Source organism: Stegostoma tigrinum, chromosome 21 (genome assembly GCF_030684315.1).
Source record: "Stegostoma tigrinum isolate sSteTig4 chromosome 21, sSteTig4.hap1, whole genome shotgun sequence".
Taxonomy (NCBI): Eukaryota; Metazoa; Chordata; class Chondrichthyes; order Orectolobiformes; family Stegostomatidae; genus Stegostoma; species Stegostoma tigrinum.
In genome coordinates, this window is record NC_081374.1 from 22728402 (window position 1) to 22748954 (window position 20553).

Here is a 20553-nt window from a genome sequence, read left to right on the forward strand (position 1 = left end):
CTCCTTGGAATGAAGAAAGTTGTGTAATTTCTCAATACTTACAGCAACTATTGAACTATCTTTAATTACTGCATCCTTCAAATCTGCAACCATCTGCTGGATTAGATGAATCCACAAAAAACCTTCTCCATTGATCCTACTGAAAACGGAGATTGCTGATTCATTCTTACCTGTTCTGTAACTAAATTTCTTCTAGAGTTAATGTTCATAATTTAATCAATTCACCATATTCATTTGTGCTTTCTTGCGAGTTGGTCTTTGTGGAACAACAATTATTGGATCTACAGCATATAATTTATATGTTGCCTTGAAGACACTGCTCCTTTGTGTCTGAGCCTGAAGCTATTAAGTAAGACTCTTCAGCTCCTTGTGTACTAACATAATAACATTCCTTTATTTACTGCTCTACACAGAAGATGATCAAATATAGCTTTCCAGTCTAATGCCTAAAACATGTCTCTTCACATACTTATTCTAGGCTGGAGTCCTTCTCTTACTGATGTTAGAATCAGAAAATCAATTACCATCATTATCATTTAGATCAATCTCAGATACCACAATCACCACTAATTTATTGAGTAAAGTAAATTATTTTTTTTTAAAAAGCACTAATGGCATATGAGATATGTGATGATTGCTGAACTGTAAATTTGTTAAGCAATCAAAGGAGATGTGAGGGGCAAGTTCTTTACACCCAGAAAATGCGGCAGGAGTCTCGAACACGCTGCTGGGGTGGTGGTGGAGACAGATACAATAGAGGTGTTTAAGGGACTTTTAGATAAGCATATGAATACACATGGAATAATATGGACCAAGGACAGGCAAAAGAGATTAATTTGATTTGCCGTCATGTTCGGTACAACATCATGGGCCGAAGGGCCCGCTCCTGTGCTGTACTGTTCTATGTTCAATAACCTATGACATTCAAAAGGCCATTTTTAGGAGTCTTTTAGAAGCAAGACAGCAATTGAACCAGTCCCAAATCATTTTCTGAGACCATTAAGTACGTTCAAAGGTTTGACAACAGCTTCTATGAATTTACTCATTAGTATAATCAATGTTTAAGGAAATTTTTGCTCTGTAGAAATTTTGCATTGATATATAAATGACTTTTAAGCTTATCCATGACTAAATGTTAAGTGGAACTATTTTATTCCACTTCATAACGTGGTATATGATAGTGAAAAAGGGTGTCTGTTTAGACAAAGTAAAACATGGATAGAACAAAAGTAAAACAGGTATTTCTGATATTAATGTAAAATTACATGAAGTTTTAAAAAGTATCGATATTTATATGGTTTAAACCTAATAGACATGTATTATGCTGCACTATACATCAAATCAGCTAATTCATCTCCCATTGCATGGAATCAAAACCAAATAAAATCCCGTGGCCAAGTAAGGTTGGAGGGAGGACATAGGTGAAGGATGTTGACGAGGATGGGGAAAGGAAGGAGTAGGAAATAAAGTGGAGAGTAACAGGGCAAATTACATTGAATTCAGCAAGAAGCATATGCCCAAACAAAAAAGCAAGTCACTGCATATATAGTCTATGACTGGTAGCAATGTTTACAGAGAGTGATAACTTTGGTTGGATTTAGCAGATCAGATTACAGGAGCTGCTATCACGACAACACTCCTTTGTAGGTTAGAGGTCATTTCTGGTTATTTTTGTAAATTAGTTCATTTGCCTCTTATTTTAGATGCCAATATGCTTTTTTAAATTAGTTAACATTTTCATTGAAATAAAGAAATGACATATTCTCACATTAAGCATTTATTCATTAATGCTGGCAACCCTAGTTATTATTTATTCACTCATGGGATGTGTGTGTCGCTGGCTGGCCAGCACTGATTGCCATCCCAGGTTGCCTGTAAGAAGGTGGTGGTGAACTGCCTTTTTGAACCATTGCAGTACATGTGCTGTAGGTAAACCTTCAATACAGGGAATTCCAGGATTTTTGCCCAGCAATAATGAAGTAACAGTGATATATGTCCAAGTCAGGATGTTGACAAGGATGGGGAAAGGACGGAGTGGGAAATAAAGTAGAATGCCTCCAGAATGGCTTGGAGGGTAACTTGCAGGTGGTGGCTCCCATGCCCTTGTCGTTTTAGATGGAAGTGGGTTTGCAAGGTGCAGCATGAGGATCTTTGGTGAAATTCTACAGTGCTTCTTGTAATTAGTACAACCTGCTGATTCTGAGAATTAGTGGTGGAGAGGTAGATGCCCTGGATTTGATGCCAGTTTGTAGACTGATCTTCAGAAATCAGTGAAACATAACTCAAAAGAACCCATGTAATATTAAGTAGTGCTTTGGCCAGACCACACTTCGAACCTTGTATTCACTGCAGCCTTGTCCCAAAAAGTTACGAAGGAATTACTCAAACCTTGAAGATGATACAGAAGACATCCATGATACTAATCCGCCTTATCAAAAGAATGAGCAATGAGGGATAAGTGGGCAAACAGACTTTTACATTTTGAAAGAACAATCTTATAAATGAATGCATAGTAACCTCAAAGGTAATTTATTTAAGGATACATCACAGCAGTAGCACATGACAGCCACATTTCAATTGATGAAAGGTAAATTAGACTTGATGTTGAGTGGAATACCTTCAGATCAAGAGTGGCTAATGTTTGGAATTGACATCTGGATGGTTCATAGAGGTAAAAGCCTCTGAATAATTAAATAACTTCTGGAGGTTTTTAAATTGGAGAATTCTTTGGAAGCCGAATGGAATAATTATATTTTATTCCTCTGTTTTACTGTTGCCTTCTGTGCCCTGTTCCATAATTTGGGATATTCACACCCAGTTTGTTAGAGAGCTGGTAAATGTGGAATGGTTAGAAACAAGCTATTTTGATCTTGATCTTCACTGTTGACTTATGTATCCTGTTTACCTTTGCCATTACGCAATGGAATTCCCATTTCTCTCAGTCCCATTGGCAATTAAAATATATACTCAAAATTCAGATCTGCCTACCACAAACTGTTACCCAATCTGTTGTACTCACTTTTTCATTTCTCCTTCTGTTCCAAAATCTGGCTCGTAATAATCCTTTTAACACTTGGCATTCTTCAGACTTTAATTGCACAAGGCACAGCAATTTATTTCTGTTTATCAATGCAATATCTTCATTGAATTTGTGTTCTCGGTCATTGTCTGCTTTATGTAATAAATTGTTGTGTCCTTCAGCAAGCAATACATCAAAATATCCTGGGAGAAATATTTCCACTATTGGTCCAACATACTGGATTTGTACTGTACAGTTTATTCCCAACACACCCCCACCACCTCCATGGCAATTGTGCTGTGTTGCAAGTGCAGGAGCAAAAATTCAAATTATTTCATTGGGAAAGTGAATTTATTTATAACACAACATGAATATGCAGCTTTTGGACATCTACAAAGAATTGATTTCTAACACTGAACTCAGTTGCATGGAGTTTACCTCATAAACATTGAACTGACTTTGTCCTCTGGCAAGTTCTCGATAGCTTGTTGTAAATTCTCCAATGAAGTCATGGCTGAAATCACAAAGAGGATATCATCAGCTACAATCTATTAAGAACCGTTCCATCTCCAAAGTAAATAACAGTGATACAAACTTAACTTTACAAAGTTTAGCTCGATTCTTAAGTAATAACATCCAATGAGGATAAATATGATTGATAAACATAATTTAATGAATCACAATAAAAAGATGTTCACATCCCTTCAACTAAGTGTTTCTTACATTTGATTAGCTATTTTCTTGCATTTCAACTCACTCATTTTATTTATAACAATGCATTAATAATCAAATTAAGTCAAACTGTATTCACACATACAAACAAAAACTGAAATTGCTGGAAAAACTCAGGTCTAGCAGCGTCTTTGGACAGAAAGCAGAGTTAACGCTTTGGGACCAGTGGCCCTTCTTTGGAACTAATCGAGAAGGTTGGAATATACGCTGAAGATGGAGTAATGGGGGGGGGGGGAGAGGAGAAGTAAACAGTATTTACAGACATCATTCCAGCAACACACAATGCAAGTTATAAAAGGTAAATAAAATGAAACATTAGAAATATTTTAAAAGAGGAGCTTCTGCTGAATTACAATTCCAACTGACATGACGACAAATGACTGCCCGGTCTTGATTCAACAATCCTAACACATACACATGTTTATCTTAGAATCAAATGAAAAAAATGCTTTCAGTGACACCAGCTTAGCCCTGCAATACCACTGGCCAGAATTTAGGGTAGTTAGCAAATGAATAGCATCCACCATTGGTTGTCCCTGCCTCTTTTACTTCCAAGCGACTCTACATTGGAGATTGAAATGTTCTCTCAGTGATGCCTACAAACTTTGTGAACAGGGGAAGTGACTGTGAGGAATCTTCCCAATCAATGATTATTGAAGTAGTATGGAAGGAGCAGTACAGAATCTGAATGAGATAATATAAGTTTAGAATTATGAATTCCAAGGCAAATCAGGTATAGAATGCAAAATAGACTGAAGGGAGGATTGTGTTAGAAGACAGCAAAGAAGTAGAAAAAGAGAAAAAAAAACCGTAAAAGAATGCTTCGACGGCTAAAACATGAAGGACTGAAACACTAGGCTTGTAAAAGTTAATTTTGAATGACGATTATTTGCTAGTAACTAAAGCTTGGCACATCATTAGGAAAGGTACTTACAATGAAATGAAAATATCCTAATTTTCTATGGCAAGTTAACTTTATACCCAACATACAAGTACATGCTGTTCACTGTGTTTTAACAGTGAGGCAGATAGCAAGATGGTGTTTCTAGAGGCACATGGTGAACACCATTGAACATGCAATTTCCCCATATGAAGATTGAAAGTGAAATCTTCTCTGCCACTGCATGATGGAGGCATCAGAAAGAAAATTGAGTAAATACACGGGATGGACTGAGGGTAGCTTTCTGATATCAAGAGCAAAATCTTCCATTTTCCAACCAAGTTTAGATCAGTGAGACAAGATTCTTGCTAGTGAGTGGTGAGGTGCCTATTTGCAGGCATTAGAATCCTGATTATGCTGCCATATCGTTGTTGATATGCAATTTTTCATTCTCCCCACTATGAGATAGAAACTAGATAATGACAATTTATAACATGAAAGTCTCAGAGTGGTAACCTGGTGGCTCCCTAGTCCTGCCTTAATCACCAACATCTCAAAGTATGCGCCATGAAAAGTGACCAAATGTAATCTCCTCCTCTAATCAAGCAGTACCTCCAGGTTCCCAGTAGGCTGCCAGTTGGAGAGACCATTTAGACTTCACATATTCTGAAGCCGAGGATTTTATTATATAATGACCTGCAGGATGCCAACTTCCCTCTGCTCGACATGTTTGGTAGATGCCGACTGACAGTGCTCGACTGGTTTCACTGCTGAGATTTAAAGATGGCACCACTGGTCAATACTGCCACCTGCAATGAGAGGGACAATACGAGCGGGGTGCCACTGGGACCGGGTTCATAGGTAATGAGGTGAGTTTGGGAAAAGAGTGTGAGAAAATGAGGAAATTGACATGAGTTAATTATCTTTATATATGTCAAAAGTAAGGAGGAAAGAAATATCTTTTTACAAAGCTCTCAGTAAAACACAATCTCAAATAATGAAGCCCTGATATATTGGAGCTTGAAGAAATATGTACATTATCCAGCCGATCCCAATAACTGCTCTCATTTTTACAATTTCACCTTGACTAAATCTAATAGTTTTCCAAGTGTATTGGTTATTTGTCCCTGCAGCTGATGGATTATAAAATCCTTGGTTTTGCACTATATAAGGTCTAAAGGTTCACTATAATTGGTGCGGTAATAAATTGCCATTTCATCAGGCAGCTCAAATCAGTTCAAGAGAAGTCATAGGGTAAAGTACGCTAAATATAGACATGTCCAGACATAAACATCCCGATGACTTCCCTCTTCCCGTTACCCCACAAACACTGAATTTACTACTGAGCCAGTCGAACCGGACAACATGCATCTCTGCATTGTCCAAACTATCCCATTGCAGATGGAACTTCCAGGAAACTTAAAGATAGATAGCCATGTCTGAATTTCTGAATCTTAAGTTTGAAGAGGGTGAAAGAAAATTCAGGCTTTGCAAAATATATAATGAGCTTTCTCAGTTTATAGTGAAATGTTGGCATGAAATGTTTGGTTAGTTTTGACTGTTTCTGCACATGTGCTGTTTCGTATAAACATGAAAATCTTGAATATTCACTGTCCAATGTTACAAATGTACAGCTGAGCAGTACGGTGTGATTTTCAACAGTTTACTGCTGAGGTGCTGGTCTGAGATCTGGTTTTGAGTAAGCTGATACAACATTCCTGCTGCAGTCCATCTGCTGAAGCCTTGCCTTTTCTTGACTTTACTATTTCAATGCTTTCCATCCTCCATACACTCAAATTAATTGAAAACTCTGTTCCTTCTATTCCATCTTGCACAATGCCCCATTCACCCTTCATCCTTGCTTTTGTTATTATACATTGATTATTGAACTGGAAATTTCTCATATTTTATCATTTTTATCCTTGTGTTCAAATCCTTCCATATCTGTAATACCTTCTTCAGATCTGCAACCTTCTGAGAACTCTACATTCCTCCAATTCCAGTCTCTTGGACATCTTCGATTGGACATCTCTGCTTCAGCACTGACACTCTGCCACCTCACACTTATTCCCTGGAACTCCTTGCCTAAATCATGCGACTTTGCTTTCCCCCTTTAACCAAATTCCTTGAAACCTACCTCTTTGAGCAAGCTTTTGGTGACCTATCTTAATATCTCCTTATGTGGCTTCATTTTACATTCTGTCTGATAGTGCTCCTGTGAAATGCCTTGGAACATCTTACTGAAATAAAATATTCTTACTGTAAATTATGTTTGTGCTGTTAAATAGCCCCAATCTCAGTCCTTCCTAATGTTTCAAATTATAGTTACTGTAATTCACAGCAATCCATCGTATGCATGACATTCTTTTGTAAGAGAACTGAGAACATTCATTAAGAATAGAAGTTTATTTCCTAACATGCTGTATTTTAATAATGCAATAATTATTTGCTGTCGATATGAAGTATGTCTACATATATGGTAAAGACAAAAGGACATTGTCAGAAAGCATTTTTGGAACATGCTTGACAAGTTTGACAACTCCATCTCCTGTAGAATGGGTCATAATTAAAACTGTACTGGCATGTAATCACATAAAATAAATCAAGAGAAACAAACAAATGTCTGGAACAGGAATGTAACAAGTCACAGACTTTGTGATAATATATTTTGCAGATTTTGCTTCCGTATCAATGCTCAGAAGGTAAAACCATTAGAACTAGCTGGTGAGATGTCCTGGTCTGCCTCATTTTGAATACTTTAAAACAGAAGGCCAGGATAACCAGAATCTTCATTCAAAGTATTTCTTTAAAAAAAACCTCATTTTTCCCTCTGAGCAGGAGCATTGATGTTTGATGATAATAATTTAGTGAATGCTGGTATCTTATTTTTCCTGGATATATCTTAAGGCCTATCTTTTTTCCTGCCTTAAAAGGAATTAAATCTGATTAAGATTTAGCTTGGGAAAGAGAAAGATTAGAAGAACTAATGGGAAATCTGCATCATTTTTCTTGGAGAGGCCCAAACTATTTTAAGTGTACTCACAGATTCATACAGCACGGAAACAGATCATCCACTCCAACTAGTCCATACTGACCTTAATCCCAAACTAAACTAGTCCCTGTGCTTGGCCCGTATACTTCCTAACCTTTCTTTGTCATGTACTGATCCAAATGTCTTTTGAATGTAACTGTACCCACATCCACCATTTCCTCTAGAAATCAATTTCACACACAAACTACTCTTTGTGAAAAAGCTGCCCCATATATCTTTTAAAAGTCTTTCTCCTTCCATCTTAAAAATATGCCCCCACCCTTGTGAAAAGATACCTGCTTTTCACCTCATTTATACCACTCATGATTTTGAAGGCCAAAGCACTACAGTAAGCTAAGAAACAGTGCAGTGCTGTGGAGGAGATGGAGGCCCATACGAAGGGGATGCTGCTGTGAACCTACAAAAAGGTGCCACCAGGCAGTTGCCACACTTGCTCGTAACTTGGGCTGGTGTTTCTATCCTCCAGCAGCCTCAGTCACACGGGGCCCATCGCTGGCCAGAGCTTTTGTTTTTATTCACTTGTGAGACGTGGGTGCTGCTATATGGACAGCATGAATTGCCTTTCCCTAACTGCCCTTAAACTGGGTTTCTTTCTTGACCATTTCAGAGGCCAGTGGTGCCTGGTGGCACTTTTTTGTAGGTTCACAGCAGCATCCCCTTCGTATGGGCCTCCATCTCCTCCACAGCACTGCACTGTTTCTTAGCTTACTGTAGTGCTTTGGCCTTCTTCCCCCTCCTCTTGTCTTGAAATCCCCCACCCTTGTGAAAAGATACCTGCTTTTCACCTCATTTATACCCCTCATGTTTTTTTTAAAAAACTTCCACAAGGTCATCCCTCAAACTCCTACATTCCGGTGAAAAAAGCCCCAGTATATTCAGCCTCTCCATACAACTCAAACCTTCCGTTCCTGGTGAATCTTTTGTGAACCCTCTTCAGCTTAATAGCATCCTTCCTGTAACAGGCTGACAGGAACTGGACACAGTTCTCCAGTAGAACCTCACCAACATCCTGTACAACCTCAACATGACATCCTAACTCATACTCAAATTTCTGAGCAATGAAGGTGAGTGTGCTAAACACTTTCTCAACAACTCTGTCTTCATGTGATGCAAACTTCAAAGAATTCCGTACCTGAATCCCCAGGTCCCTCTGCTCTTCAACAGTGAATAATTATCAGAGTGGAGGCATTGGACTCATGGCATTATCGCTCGACTATTAATCCAGAAACTCAGCTATTATTCAAGGGACCTGGCACTGCAGATAGTGGAATCTGAATTCAATTTTTTAAAAAGGCTGGAATTAAGAATCGACCGATGACCATGAAACCATTGCCAACTGTCAGGAAAAACCCATCTGGGTCCTTCTGCCATCCTTACGTGCACAATGCCTACATGAGACTCCAGACCCAGGGCAATGTGGTTGACTCACCACTGGCCTCTGAAATGGTCAAGAAAGAAACCCAGTTTAAGGGCAGTTAGGGAAAGGCAATTCATGCTGTCCATACAGCAGCACCCACGTCTCACAAGTGAATAAAAACAAAAGCTCTGGCCAGCGATGGGCCCCGTGTGACTGAGGCTGCTGGAGGATAGAAACACCAGCCCAAGTTACGAACAAGTGTGGCAACTGCCTGGTGGCACCTTTTTGTAGGTTCACAGCAGCATCCCCTTCGTATGGGCCTCCATCTCCTCCACAGCACTGCACTGTTTCTTAGCTTACTGTAGTGCTTTGGCCTTCTTCCCTCTCCTCTTGTTTCACCAGTTATGGCCACAGCCTACTACAGAGACACTGTTGCTTCAGATACCACCTCAGGGGGTGTGAATAGTGGGGTTTGGTGGCGGGGTGGTGATGGAGAATTCCTTGCACAATTGTGGCTGGTGTCCCACGAGCCATGGCTGGGGGAGGGAGAGGGGAAGATAACTGCTGAGCTGACAAGTGGACATCAAGTCACAGGCCTGAAGGGCAATTCCAGGCATGTAGTGGGTGAGGGTGGCTCCTTGGAAGGGGATCTTGTCAGGCAGCTATGTGACTGGGATCAGGAGGCAGCTCCAGGTAGCAGACTGGTGTCTGGTGGGTGAGCACTCCCTAATGAAGGCCTTGGGCCGTATTGCAACACCAGGGAACACTGCAAGCCACAAGGTTGGGAGCCACTTCAAGTCTGAGAGAAGAAAAGGTTGTATCAAAATGGTGCAAATTGGATCAAATAAGGTATTACAATAGACAACACAAAATAAATCAGGTGATAGGAAGACCTAGAAACAGTATACTGAAATCTGACAAAGAAGTTCTTGTTGAAATCTTAGCTCATTTCTTTTTTTCAGAAGCTGATGGACTTGTTCAGTAAGCCAACCTTCAGTTTATCTTGAATCCATAAGAATGCTGCCTGGACTGGAGGGCTTATCTTATGAAGAGAGGTTGACTAAGCTCGGTCTCTTTTCATTGGAGAAAAGGAGGAGGAGAGGGGACCTAATTGAGGTATACAAGATAATGAGAGGCATAGATCGAGTTGATAGCCAGAGACTATTTCCCAGGGCAGAAATGGCTAGCACGAGGGGTCATAGTTTTAAGCTGGTTGGAGGAAAGTATAGAGGGGATGGCAGAGGCGAGTTCTTTACGCAGAGAGTTGTGAGAGCATGGAATGAGTTGCCAGCAGCAGTTGTGGAAGCAAGGTCATTGGGGTCATTTAAGAGACTGCTGGACATGCATATGGTCACAGAAATTTGAGGGTGCATACATGAGGATCAATGGTCGGCACAACATTGTGGGCTGAAGGGCCTGTTCTGTGCTGTACTGTTCTATGTTCTATGTTCTATGTTCTAATTGTGGAAATAATTTGCGAAAGTTCAAGATTGGTACATTGTGTAGCTTATAAAAGGGAACAGCTCTAAAAACAGAGTAGATATATGCATTAAAGAGTTACATCTTAAAATGGGACTTGTCAAATGTCAAGTTTATTTCATGATATATTTTGACATCCATACTTGGTAGTGACCCATTGACCAACTAAAATTATACCAGCACTTCCACAAAATTCAAAATGTCCATCCAGCTCAGAAGAAGTTAACTACTAAGTGACATTGAAGATTGAAAGTGCTTCTCTAATATTGGCATTTTATTAACTGAAAACCTTGTTATTGCCCGTTAATTGGTTTATTATACAGCAGAAACAAATTAATCTTCAGGAATGACAATTCTTTTTCACTTAACTGGTCGAACCATGCAATTGTAATAAAAGGTTTGTCACTGCATGATCGCTTGAATTTCACCCTAATAGATGCATTTGAATTGTGAGTAGGAGCATAAAACAATGAAAATATAGTTACGAAGAGCCTTATATTTGCATTGTATTGTCTGCCTGAAAATGCAAATACATCTAGCTAACTGTGACTTACACCTGAGGCAAAAATCTTTTTCCAAATGAACAATTTATGCAAATAATATATGTGAAGTGGGCTTGGAATTAAATAATGGATGAATTGGCATTTTAGAATCCCAATTTAGAATTTAGATTTGGCAATTTACTAGATTAAGTATTTATGCAATTAAAGGGAATTAAATAGAAACCAATTGTTAAATGCCAAAATTGAGAGCACTTTAACAAATTTATATTCAATATTTTATTTCGATATAATTGTATTAAAAAAGTTAGATGACTGGAATCATTGCTAATGTGGACAAAAAACTGACCGTATTGTTGCTAAGTTTGTGATGATACAAAGATACGGGGAGGAACAGGTAGTAGGGAGGGGAAAGAACTTGCACAGGTGAAGAGAGTGGCCAAAAATGTGGCAGATGGAATACAATGTGAGAACGTGTGAGGTTATGCACATTGTTAGGAAGAATAGAGTCACAGATGATTTTCTAAATGGAGAAAGGCTTCAGAAATCTGAATCTGAGTTAACAGTCCTTGTTCAGGATTCTGTTAAGGTTAACATGCAAATTCAGTTGGCAGTAAAGAAGGCAAATGCAATGTTAGCATTCATTTCAAGAAGGCTGGAATACAAGAGTAGAGATTTACAGCTGAGGCTGTATAAAGCTCCGGTTAGACTGTACTTGGAATATTGTGAACAGTTTTGGCCCTGTATTTAATGAAGGATGTGCTGGCATTGGAGAGGGTCCAGAGGAGGTTTACAAGAATGATCCCAGAGATGAAGGGCTCGTCATATTCACAGAATTCCTACAGTGTGGAAACATGCCCTTTGGCCCAACAAGTCCACACTGACCCTCAGAGCATCCCACCCAACCCATTCCCCCTATGAACCTATCTAATTTACACATCCGTGAACACTATGGGCAATTCAGCATGGCCAATCCACATAACCTGCACATTTTTGGACGTGGGAGGAAACCGGAGCACCCGGAGGAAACCCACGCAGTCATGGGGAAAACATCATCAAGGGATGACCCTTTAGATCTGAGATGAGGAGGAATTTCATCAGCCAGAGGGTGGCGAATCTGTGAAGCTCATTGCTGCAAAAGGCTGTGGAAGCCAAGTAATTGAGTGTGTCAAGACAGAGATAGATAGATTCTTGATTAGTAAAGGGATCAAGGGTAATGGGGAGAAGGCAGGAGAATGGAGTTGAGAAACACATTAGCTATGCTTAAATAGGACTAGACTTGATGGGTTGAATGGCGTAAATCTGCTCTTATATTGTACGGTCTTATTGCCTCTAAACACCTACAACTAGAACAATAGAAGCATGGAACCACCTGCCAGTTACCCTCCAGGTCACTCATCATGTCATGTATCATTCTGATTTGCAACTATATCGCAGTTCCTCCATTGTCGATGGGCCAGAATCCTTAAACTCTCTCCCTAACATAATTCTGGCTGAACCTCAATGGCTTAAAAAGGCAGCCTGCCCATTTCTCAAGAGGTTAATGTGAAACTTGTCAGTAACAGCCATGAACAAACCATATGATACTGATTAGCTGTTTGCATTCCACAGCACTGTACTGGAGCATACAACACAGAACCAGGATACTGGGGAATAACGTCAAAGAGGAGCTTCCAGTTCTGTGTTCTGCAGGAAAAGCGACCTTCCTTCAAAGCATTTTACCATATGTGGGGGACAGGCCAGAGACCGCTCTGAATTTGGCTTTCATATGGGGCCCAGTTGCCCCTCTAAATACAGCTCAGATTGTAGGTCAGTGACATTCTATCTTTCCGAATAAGGTACAGATTATTTATACATTCCCTGTTACAATGATTACATGAAACTTTGACATCAGTGCTTGCTACCTCCCTTCTGACTGTTATGCCCCTCCTAGACATTTGCCAGTTGCATCACACTAAGTGGTGCTGTTTCGTATCTTGTGAAGCTGTGATTATTTACTTTCCTGAGGTCATAATGACTATGCTTTGCAAATGCCCCCTTTCAATGCTAAATGTTTTCCACTGTACTTTCACAAGGTTATCTGTTTATACCATTTGTTATACATCATTCAGTCTTTGGTGTTTACACTATTTGTCCTTCAATCCCCTTGCTGATGGGAAGGGGGCTTTTCTCTAATATCTACAATCATTTGTCAAAAAGAATTTAGTTAAATTCCGTAATGTTAATTTTTTAGGTGCATTTATAGTTCCACTATACCTACATGTGTAATTTGTAAAGGCAATTGCTCAAAAAGCTTTTGATTATGGTGGGATCAGACTTTCCCTTTTATACTTTATTAAACAACAAGTTTTCTCTTTCCCACTATGAGGCATTTCATTATTTTGTCTGGTTTCCATAAGCATGAAGGCTACAATTCCAACTGTGGAAACTGTTGGATCAACTAACAATTCTCTTCAGCAATCGGCAAATTCAACACAGGACATTCAGCGTACCAGCCAGCCCATGTCAGCACAGATTCAGTGGGAGTCCCCTACCATCTTTCCTCAGCTAAGGCCATCAGCATGACACTCAATGCCCTTCTTCCTCTTGTGCTTCCCCAACTTCTTGAAAATTCCTCCATAGTATTCACCTCCAATCTTCACTGCAATGAGTTGTATATTCACACCATCTGTATTCTGTGCTTTGAAGCTATTTTTTTCCAATTTTGAAGGAAGGTATCATGATGGATTCTTTCCATTCCAGCAGATTTGCTACTGTACTTGATGACCTCTTTACAATGACTATCACCACTGTGCTTAATTTGGTATCCAGAACATTGGGTTGAGGTTATCAAGCATGAAAGGATGACAGTAATGATGGCATGCGCAGAGGCATATGTTGGAATGACAGATCATCAATTGGAAATCAGGAATTTAGGCACAATTTTGGTTTTCTGAACTTGTGTAAATATTTAAACTTATCATGCTTAGGAAGTGGGGTTGGTGTAGTGGCGGAGCTGACTCCAACTGACTCGGTTGGCACTGGAGGGAGTGAGTGAAGGGTTGGAAGTGAACTTGAGATTTGCTTGACTTGTCAGCAGCAACTATGAATTGGGAACTGAGGAACATGGATGCATCTACTTTAAAGATCAGCTGAAAACCGCACAGATTTTCAAGCTGAAAACCGCACAGATTTTCAAGCTGAGCAGTGGGAACAGATGTTCATGCAAACAAATGGACAATATCAGCAAAACTTAAGTTGAGCATTGTGTTGGAAATTAGAAGAAAGACAGCAGTTGAAGACAGATTTTCTTTGGTATATTGTAAATAAGTGTGGAGTTATTTTGACACCTTCCTATCAGCAATATTTCTTTTAACTGATTGGGTTTTCCCTGAAGAAAAATAAAGGTACACGATTTTTTTAGAATATGGTGTGGCAACAAAACTAGAAAATAAACTGGTTGAGAGCAGAAAACATACAAAGTGAAGCAATGGAAATTTGACAAATGGTTACCCAGACAGTATGCTCATTTGTGTTTCTAGTTGGAAAGAAATGCATCACTTAAATGCTGGTAAGTTCCCTGCAAGGTCATCTGTGATCAGATAATGAACATTCTTTTTATACATAAGATAGAGATAAAGAAACTCAATTCCGAGAGTCGCTTCGGAGTTACAGCCTGAAATTTCAACAGAAATGTTGACATAACAATTTACAATTTGAAACGTTGACATGGCCAACAATCATGACAACAGAAAACATGAATTATGTGTTCTGAACAAGTCTTTTCAAATAACATATTGATATTGCCATTTGTCAATTAGTCAATTCCACACAAGAATAAAAATGTTCTGCACTGATGTAACAAAGTTTTTTCCATACTGTATAATTTTCACAGTAATCAGGAGGTCCTCTACTGGAGAAACAACATGGAGTCAATGCAGTCCAAGGTAGTGGAAGGTTTTATGGTTAGTGCGACCAAGAATAAAAACTGCAACTCTGTGAAATGCAGCAGAGAATCTGTGCAAGAAATAGTAGCTTTCAAAATAATCAATTAAAGGGTCCATGCAAACAATATCTTCCAATTGATTTGGTTAAAGAATCAATGAGGGTAGACCAAGGATAAACTGTTATAATGCTGAAGGTAGAGAATGCCAACAAAACACATAAAACAGAATAAGATTCAGGCTTTCTTTGATTTCCTTCCCCTATTTAGCACAGTTGGTCATCAGATTAATATTAAATTTAGCTGTCAAATTAGGTACAGAGATTGAAATACATTGCCTTAGTAACAAATATGTTTTGACCAGCTAAGTTGTTCGAATGTCTATAGATAAACAATACAAGAATTTACAGCCAATTATGAGAATCCATACATCCCTTTTATTTTTTTTTCCAGTCTCATTAGTACAAACCTAATTAAAACAAATAATCAGTGCACAGGTGAGTGGTATTGAGTTTTTGTTATAATTCCCTCCATTTTATGCATAATGTATTAGGGCTGAGATGAGGGGAAAAAATCTTCACTTAGAAGGTGATAAATCTTGGGAATTCTTTTACGTCAGAGGGTTGTGGAAGCCAATTCACCAAGTATTTTCAAGTCAGAATTAATAGATTTCTAGGCGCAAGACATAAAACATAAATGGATATGTGGATTGTGTGGGAGGATGGCATTGAGGTGGAAGTTCAGCTATGACCATGAATGATGGAGTGGGTTGCAACAAATGGGAGCCTGTTCCTGCACGTACGTTCCTATACATCATTTTTGTGAGAATCTGTGATTGGGAGAGAGTGCTCAGACAGGAGAATGCATGTGCAGGATAATATATATGAGAAGGAGCAAGTTTGTGTTTGAGAAATGGGATTAAGTGTGAAAGAGATAATGAAAGAACGAGTGAGTGGGTGTTCATGAGTATATGTGTATTCCTATGCCAGTGTGAACGGCTGCCTGTGAGAGCATGTGCACAAGAGTGTAAACGAGAGAAAACGCAAAGATGAGTACATGTGTGAGGGTATGTCCGTGAGAGGCTGTACTTAGTGTGAGACAGGTACAGTGTGTTAATGTGCACATTAGAGTGTGTGTGTACAAATGGAGTGCACAGGTGTGGCGCAGACTGTGTGAGTGCAGATGAGTGTGTGTACATGTTCACGTGTCTGTTCGTGTGCAAGTATTGGATGACACCTCAAGAATACTTTCCTAAGGATGGAATAAAGGGTAAAGTTGAACTCTTCTTAACAGAAGCAAAAGATTTTTCAGAATGTACTACATTCTGGAAGTTTGAAAAGGGAGGAAACGGGGAGAAAGGCAGAAAAATAAAATTAAAAGTTAAACAATTCCAAGCAAAGTAAATGAAGTCACTCAACATACATTCATGTGCTGATTAGTAAGTTCAGTTAGCATAAGATAATTTTTTCAGAAACATTACGTAACAGAACAGACATTGATCATTATTTGCTTTAACAATGTTTTCCAAATTTGTTTTTCAATTTGTTTAAACTTGTTTTTATGCACACCAACCATAAGTACTCCCAGTTCTATACTGCCTGGGTGCTCTAATCCTTCATCATCCCAAAACTTCAACCTGTCCAAAACTGTTACACATGTCCCACATCACGCTGCCACTCACCTATCATCCACTTTCTCAGTGACCTACATTGACATGCCATTCCCTAATGCATTGGGTTAATGAAATAACTCCCTGGTGACCAATAGCCCCTCACCAAGTCAACCTTTATTTACACGTGCACGGTACATAGACTGTGACCAGCTAGCTCTGAGCCAGTCCCTAGAGTGAGGAGATTTCCTGTGAATCCTGTTTGTACCTGTCAGCCAGGACTCCCTGGTTGGCCCAAGTTAACAACCCCAATCATGGAACTCACACTCACAAAGATCCATCTGACCAACTTTGTTTCAATCAGTGCAGTTAAAAATACGTCTTCATTTATAAATATTTCCATGGCTCACCTTCTCTAAACCATACAACTTCTTCCAGCTTGCTATTCCCTCATAAGAGCATCAATGGCCTTCTGTACACCACCCTCTCCACAGTGACATTCCTTCCCCATTAATTGGTAGCACAGCCTTCACATCAATTGGTTTGATCCTCTGGACCCTCAGATCTCAAGAACATCATTTTGTCTGTTTGATATTTCCTTTGTATAATCAAAATGATTAGATTATGAAATTATACCTGAAGAAATAAGCAGTTTGAAAACTTTAAAATGGAGACTTAATTTCACATTATGTACATATTTGATTCAGGTCAGTGTACAATGAACTATTATTGATCTCCAGTTATGTGAACAGATCTAAGGCAGATTGTAAAAACTGAAAGAACTGAGGTTGCTGTAAATCAGGAACAAAAAAAAAGTTGCTGGAAAAGCTCAGCAGGTCTGGCAGAATCTGTGAAGATAAAAAACAGAGTTAATGTTTCGGGTCCGATGACCCTTCATCAGAACTCAGTCTGCGGAGTTTTTCCAACGACTTTCTTTTTGCGTCAGTACAAACTTCACATTACTTATTGTTGAAGAAAAATTGTGTGCAGTTGTTAACGATGCTGGACAGGTGTAAATGCTAGGATAATAGCAACAGTTATGCACACATCAGCATTAGGTTTATGCTGGAGAAAACAGTGCAATCTTGACCTAAACGTTCTGACTCTCACACACTTTCCACTCTGTCAAGTCTCATCTATTAAATTGTAGTGTGATGCATTGAGGATCTCTCCTACAAATGTTTTCAGACACAGAAAAAAATAAGACTGCAAAATAAAAACTTTCAGGTCGTCTGATACACTAGGGAAAGCCCAGTCTGTTAGACTACAGTCCCTACCCTCCATCGGTTCCATGTGCCTATCAGGAAGAAATACAGACATAATTTTTCGGCTGTCATTCAAACAATGTGCATGGGAGGGTGGAAATGACGTAGAGGGAAAGAAACCCTTACTTTTCAGTCTTTGGAAATTAAGTGCTCAGGTAATGCAACTAAACAAGCACTAGCAGGAAGGAACAGAGAGCTTAGGTAAAGGCAGACATTGACATTTGGATTTATGAGGAAAGGACCTCGGACATAGCACAATTTAGGATTAAATCCAATCTACTTTTCTAGCAAATTCTAAGTATATCTTTATCTGAAAAGCTAGCAATATGGAACTACGCATAATAGAATATTACTGATAAACAGCTAACGGAAGATGGGCAAGTTTTCAGGAAGGATAGAGCTATATGGGATTTAACAAAGAACACCGAAAATGATTGAGCATAGAGAAGCAACATAGGTACAGGTCTGTCAATACAGTAATCCCAGTCCATCCAGTGAAAAGGGGAAATTAGTACCAGTCTTTGTGTGCAGGCACCTGGACGTGAGGCTGGATGGGGTGGTGCAAGGGCTGGTTGAACAGGGGAGGTAACTACTGCAGTTAGGAACAGATAAGCATTGGGATCACGGCTGATTTCAAAAATAGAATCTGCAGGCAGCTGTAGCTGGCCACTTTAGCCGATTGTATAATCAAGTTACACGAAAACAAAAGAGAACATGGTGAAATAAAACTCAAGCAAGCAAAAAGAAAGGTGTTAAGATATTGGCTAATTTCTCACAGCTAGTTTATCAGTATACATTTAAGAGATGTGCTCAAGATATCATCACTGCACCATTGCATGTGATCTGAGAATCACTTGACTGCTACTCCAAAAACACTCAGGCAGCTTGAGACAATCACGACAAAGTAGCTCAGAGAGTCATACAGTCACAGAGTCATAGAGCTGTACAGCATGGACAAAAGACCCTTTGGTCCAACTTATCCATACTGATCAAATATCCTGTCCCATTTGCCAGCATTTGGTCCATATTCCTCTAAAGCCTTCCTATTCATATCCCATCCAGGTGCCTTTTAAATGTTGTAATTTTACCAGCCACCACCACTTCCTTTGGCAGTTCATTTCATACACGCACCACCATCTGAGTGAAAACGTTGGTCCTTAGGTCCCTTTTAAATCTTTCCCCTCTCACCTTAAGCCTATTATCTCTAGTTTTGGACTCCCCGACCCTGACAAAAAGAATTTGGCTATTCACCCTATTGCTCCTCATGATTTTATACATCCCTATAAGGTCACCCGTCAGTCTCTGATGCTCCAGGAAAAATAGCCTCAGCCTATTCAGCCTCTCCCTATAGCACAAACCCTCCAACCCTGGCAACATCCTCAATCTTTTCTGAGTCTTTTCAAGTTTCACAACATCTTTTCTACAGCAGGGAGACCAGAATTCAACGCAATATTTCAAAAGTGGCCTAGCCAATGTCCTGCACAACCACAACCTGACCTCCCAACTCCTGTACTCAATGCATTGTACCACATCCATAAGTGCACACTCCATCCATCACTGACACACAATAGCAACAGTATGTACCAACGACAAGAGGCACTACTGAAATTCGCCAAGTTTCCACCAATAACATTTCCGAACCCATGACCTCTACCATCTAGAAGGACAGAGCAGCAGATGCATGGATACACCACCACTTGCATTTTTCCTTTCAAGCTGTCCTAACTGGGTCAAAAACATGGAGTTCCCTCCCTTACAGCATTATCAGGATCCCTACAACATTTAGGCTGCAAACCTCAAGAGGCAGCTACAAAAGTTGGTGGAGTGTGGATAGTGAGGAAGGTTTATCAAAAGATACAACAGGGTTTGAAAGTTGGGCAGGGAAATGGCAAACACGATGCATTTCCGGAGGTCCAGTACAAGAGGAATATATACAGTAAATACAGGACCCTAAGGTGCACTGATGTTCAGAGGGATCTTCGGGTGCCACTCTACAGTGCTTGAAAGTGGCAACACGATTGGATAAGGTGGCATAGAAGGCATATGGCATGTTTGCCTTCATCAGTCAGGGCACTGCATTTATAAATTGGCAAGTCATGTTGTAGCTGTATAAGACTTCAGTTAGGACACATTTGGAGTTTTGCATGTAGTTCTGGTTGCCACACTACGGGAAAGCTTTGAAGAGGGTCCAAACAAGTTTTAGCAGGGAGATGACTGGACTGAAGTGTATTAGTTGTAAGGAGAGGTTGGACAAATTTGGATTGTTCTTGAGAGAACACCAGAGGTTGAAGGACAACTTGATAGAAGCATAAATGGGGAAACATTTAAAGCAGATGTGTGTGGAAAGTTTTCTTTCAAACAGAAGGTGGTAGGTGCCTGGAACATGTTTCCAGGTGATGTGGTGCAAGCAGGCACATTAACAAAATTTAAGAGGCACTTAGGCAGACACATGAACAGACAGGTAATAGAGGATATGGACCTTGTGCATGCAGTTGGGATTAATTTAGAATGGACAGACAAGGTCAGATGAAAGGCCTGATCCTGGGTTGTACTGTTCTATATTCACCACATTCTTCCCAAGGTCAACTGGGAATGAACACTAATGCTGACTCAGTATAATATTAAGGTATCTAAGAAATGGTCTTCTGTTGTAAATTAGTGTAAGCCTAGACATGCATATGCCTGACGAATGGAATGTTCATACATAAATGTCGTAAATGTCTGCTGAATTCTTCAAT

General features: G+C 39.6%; 1 protein-coding gene across 5 annotated transcripts in view; it reads right to left on the bottom strand.

Moving 5' to 3' along the window:
* The window catches only part of LOC125463008 (copine-8-like), a 636730-nt gene that overhangs the window by 184617 nt on the left and 431560 nt on the right, over positions 1–20553 (bottom strand). For all 5 annotated transcript variants that reach the window (XM_048553605.2, XM_048553606.2, XM_048553607.2 and 2 more), the window contains one exon: positions 3458–3533. In XM_048553605.2, coding sequence (XP_048409562.2) covers positions 3458–3533 — 76 coding nt within the window. The remainder of the gene's footprint in view (positions 1–3457; positions 3534–20553) is intronic.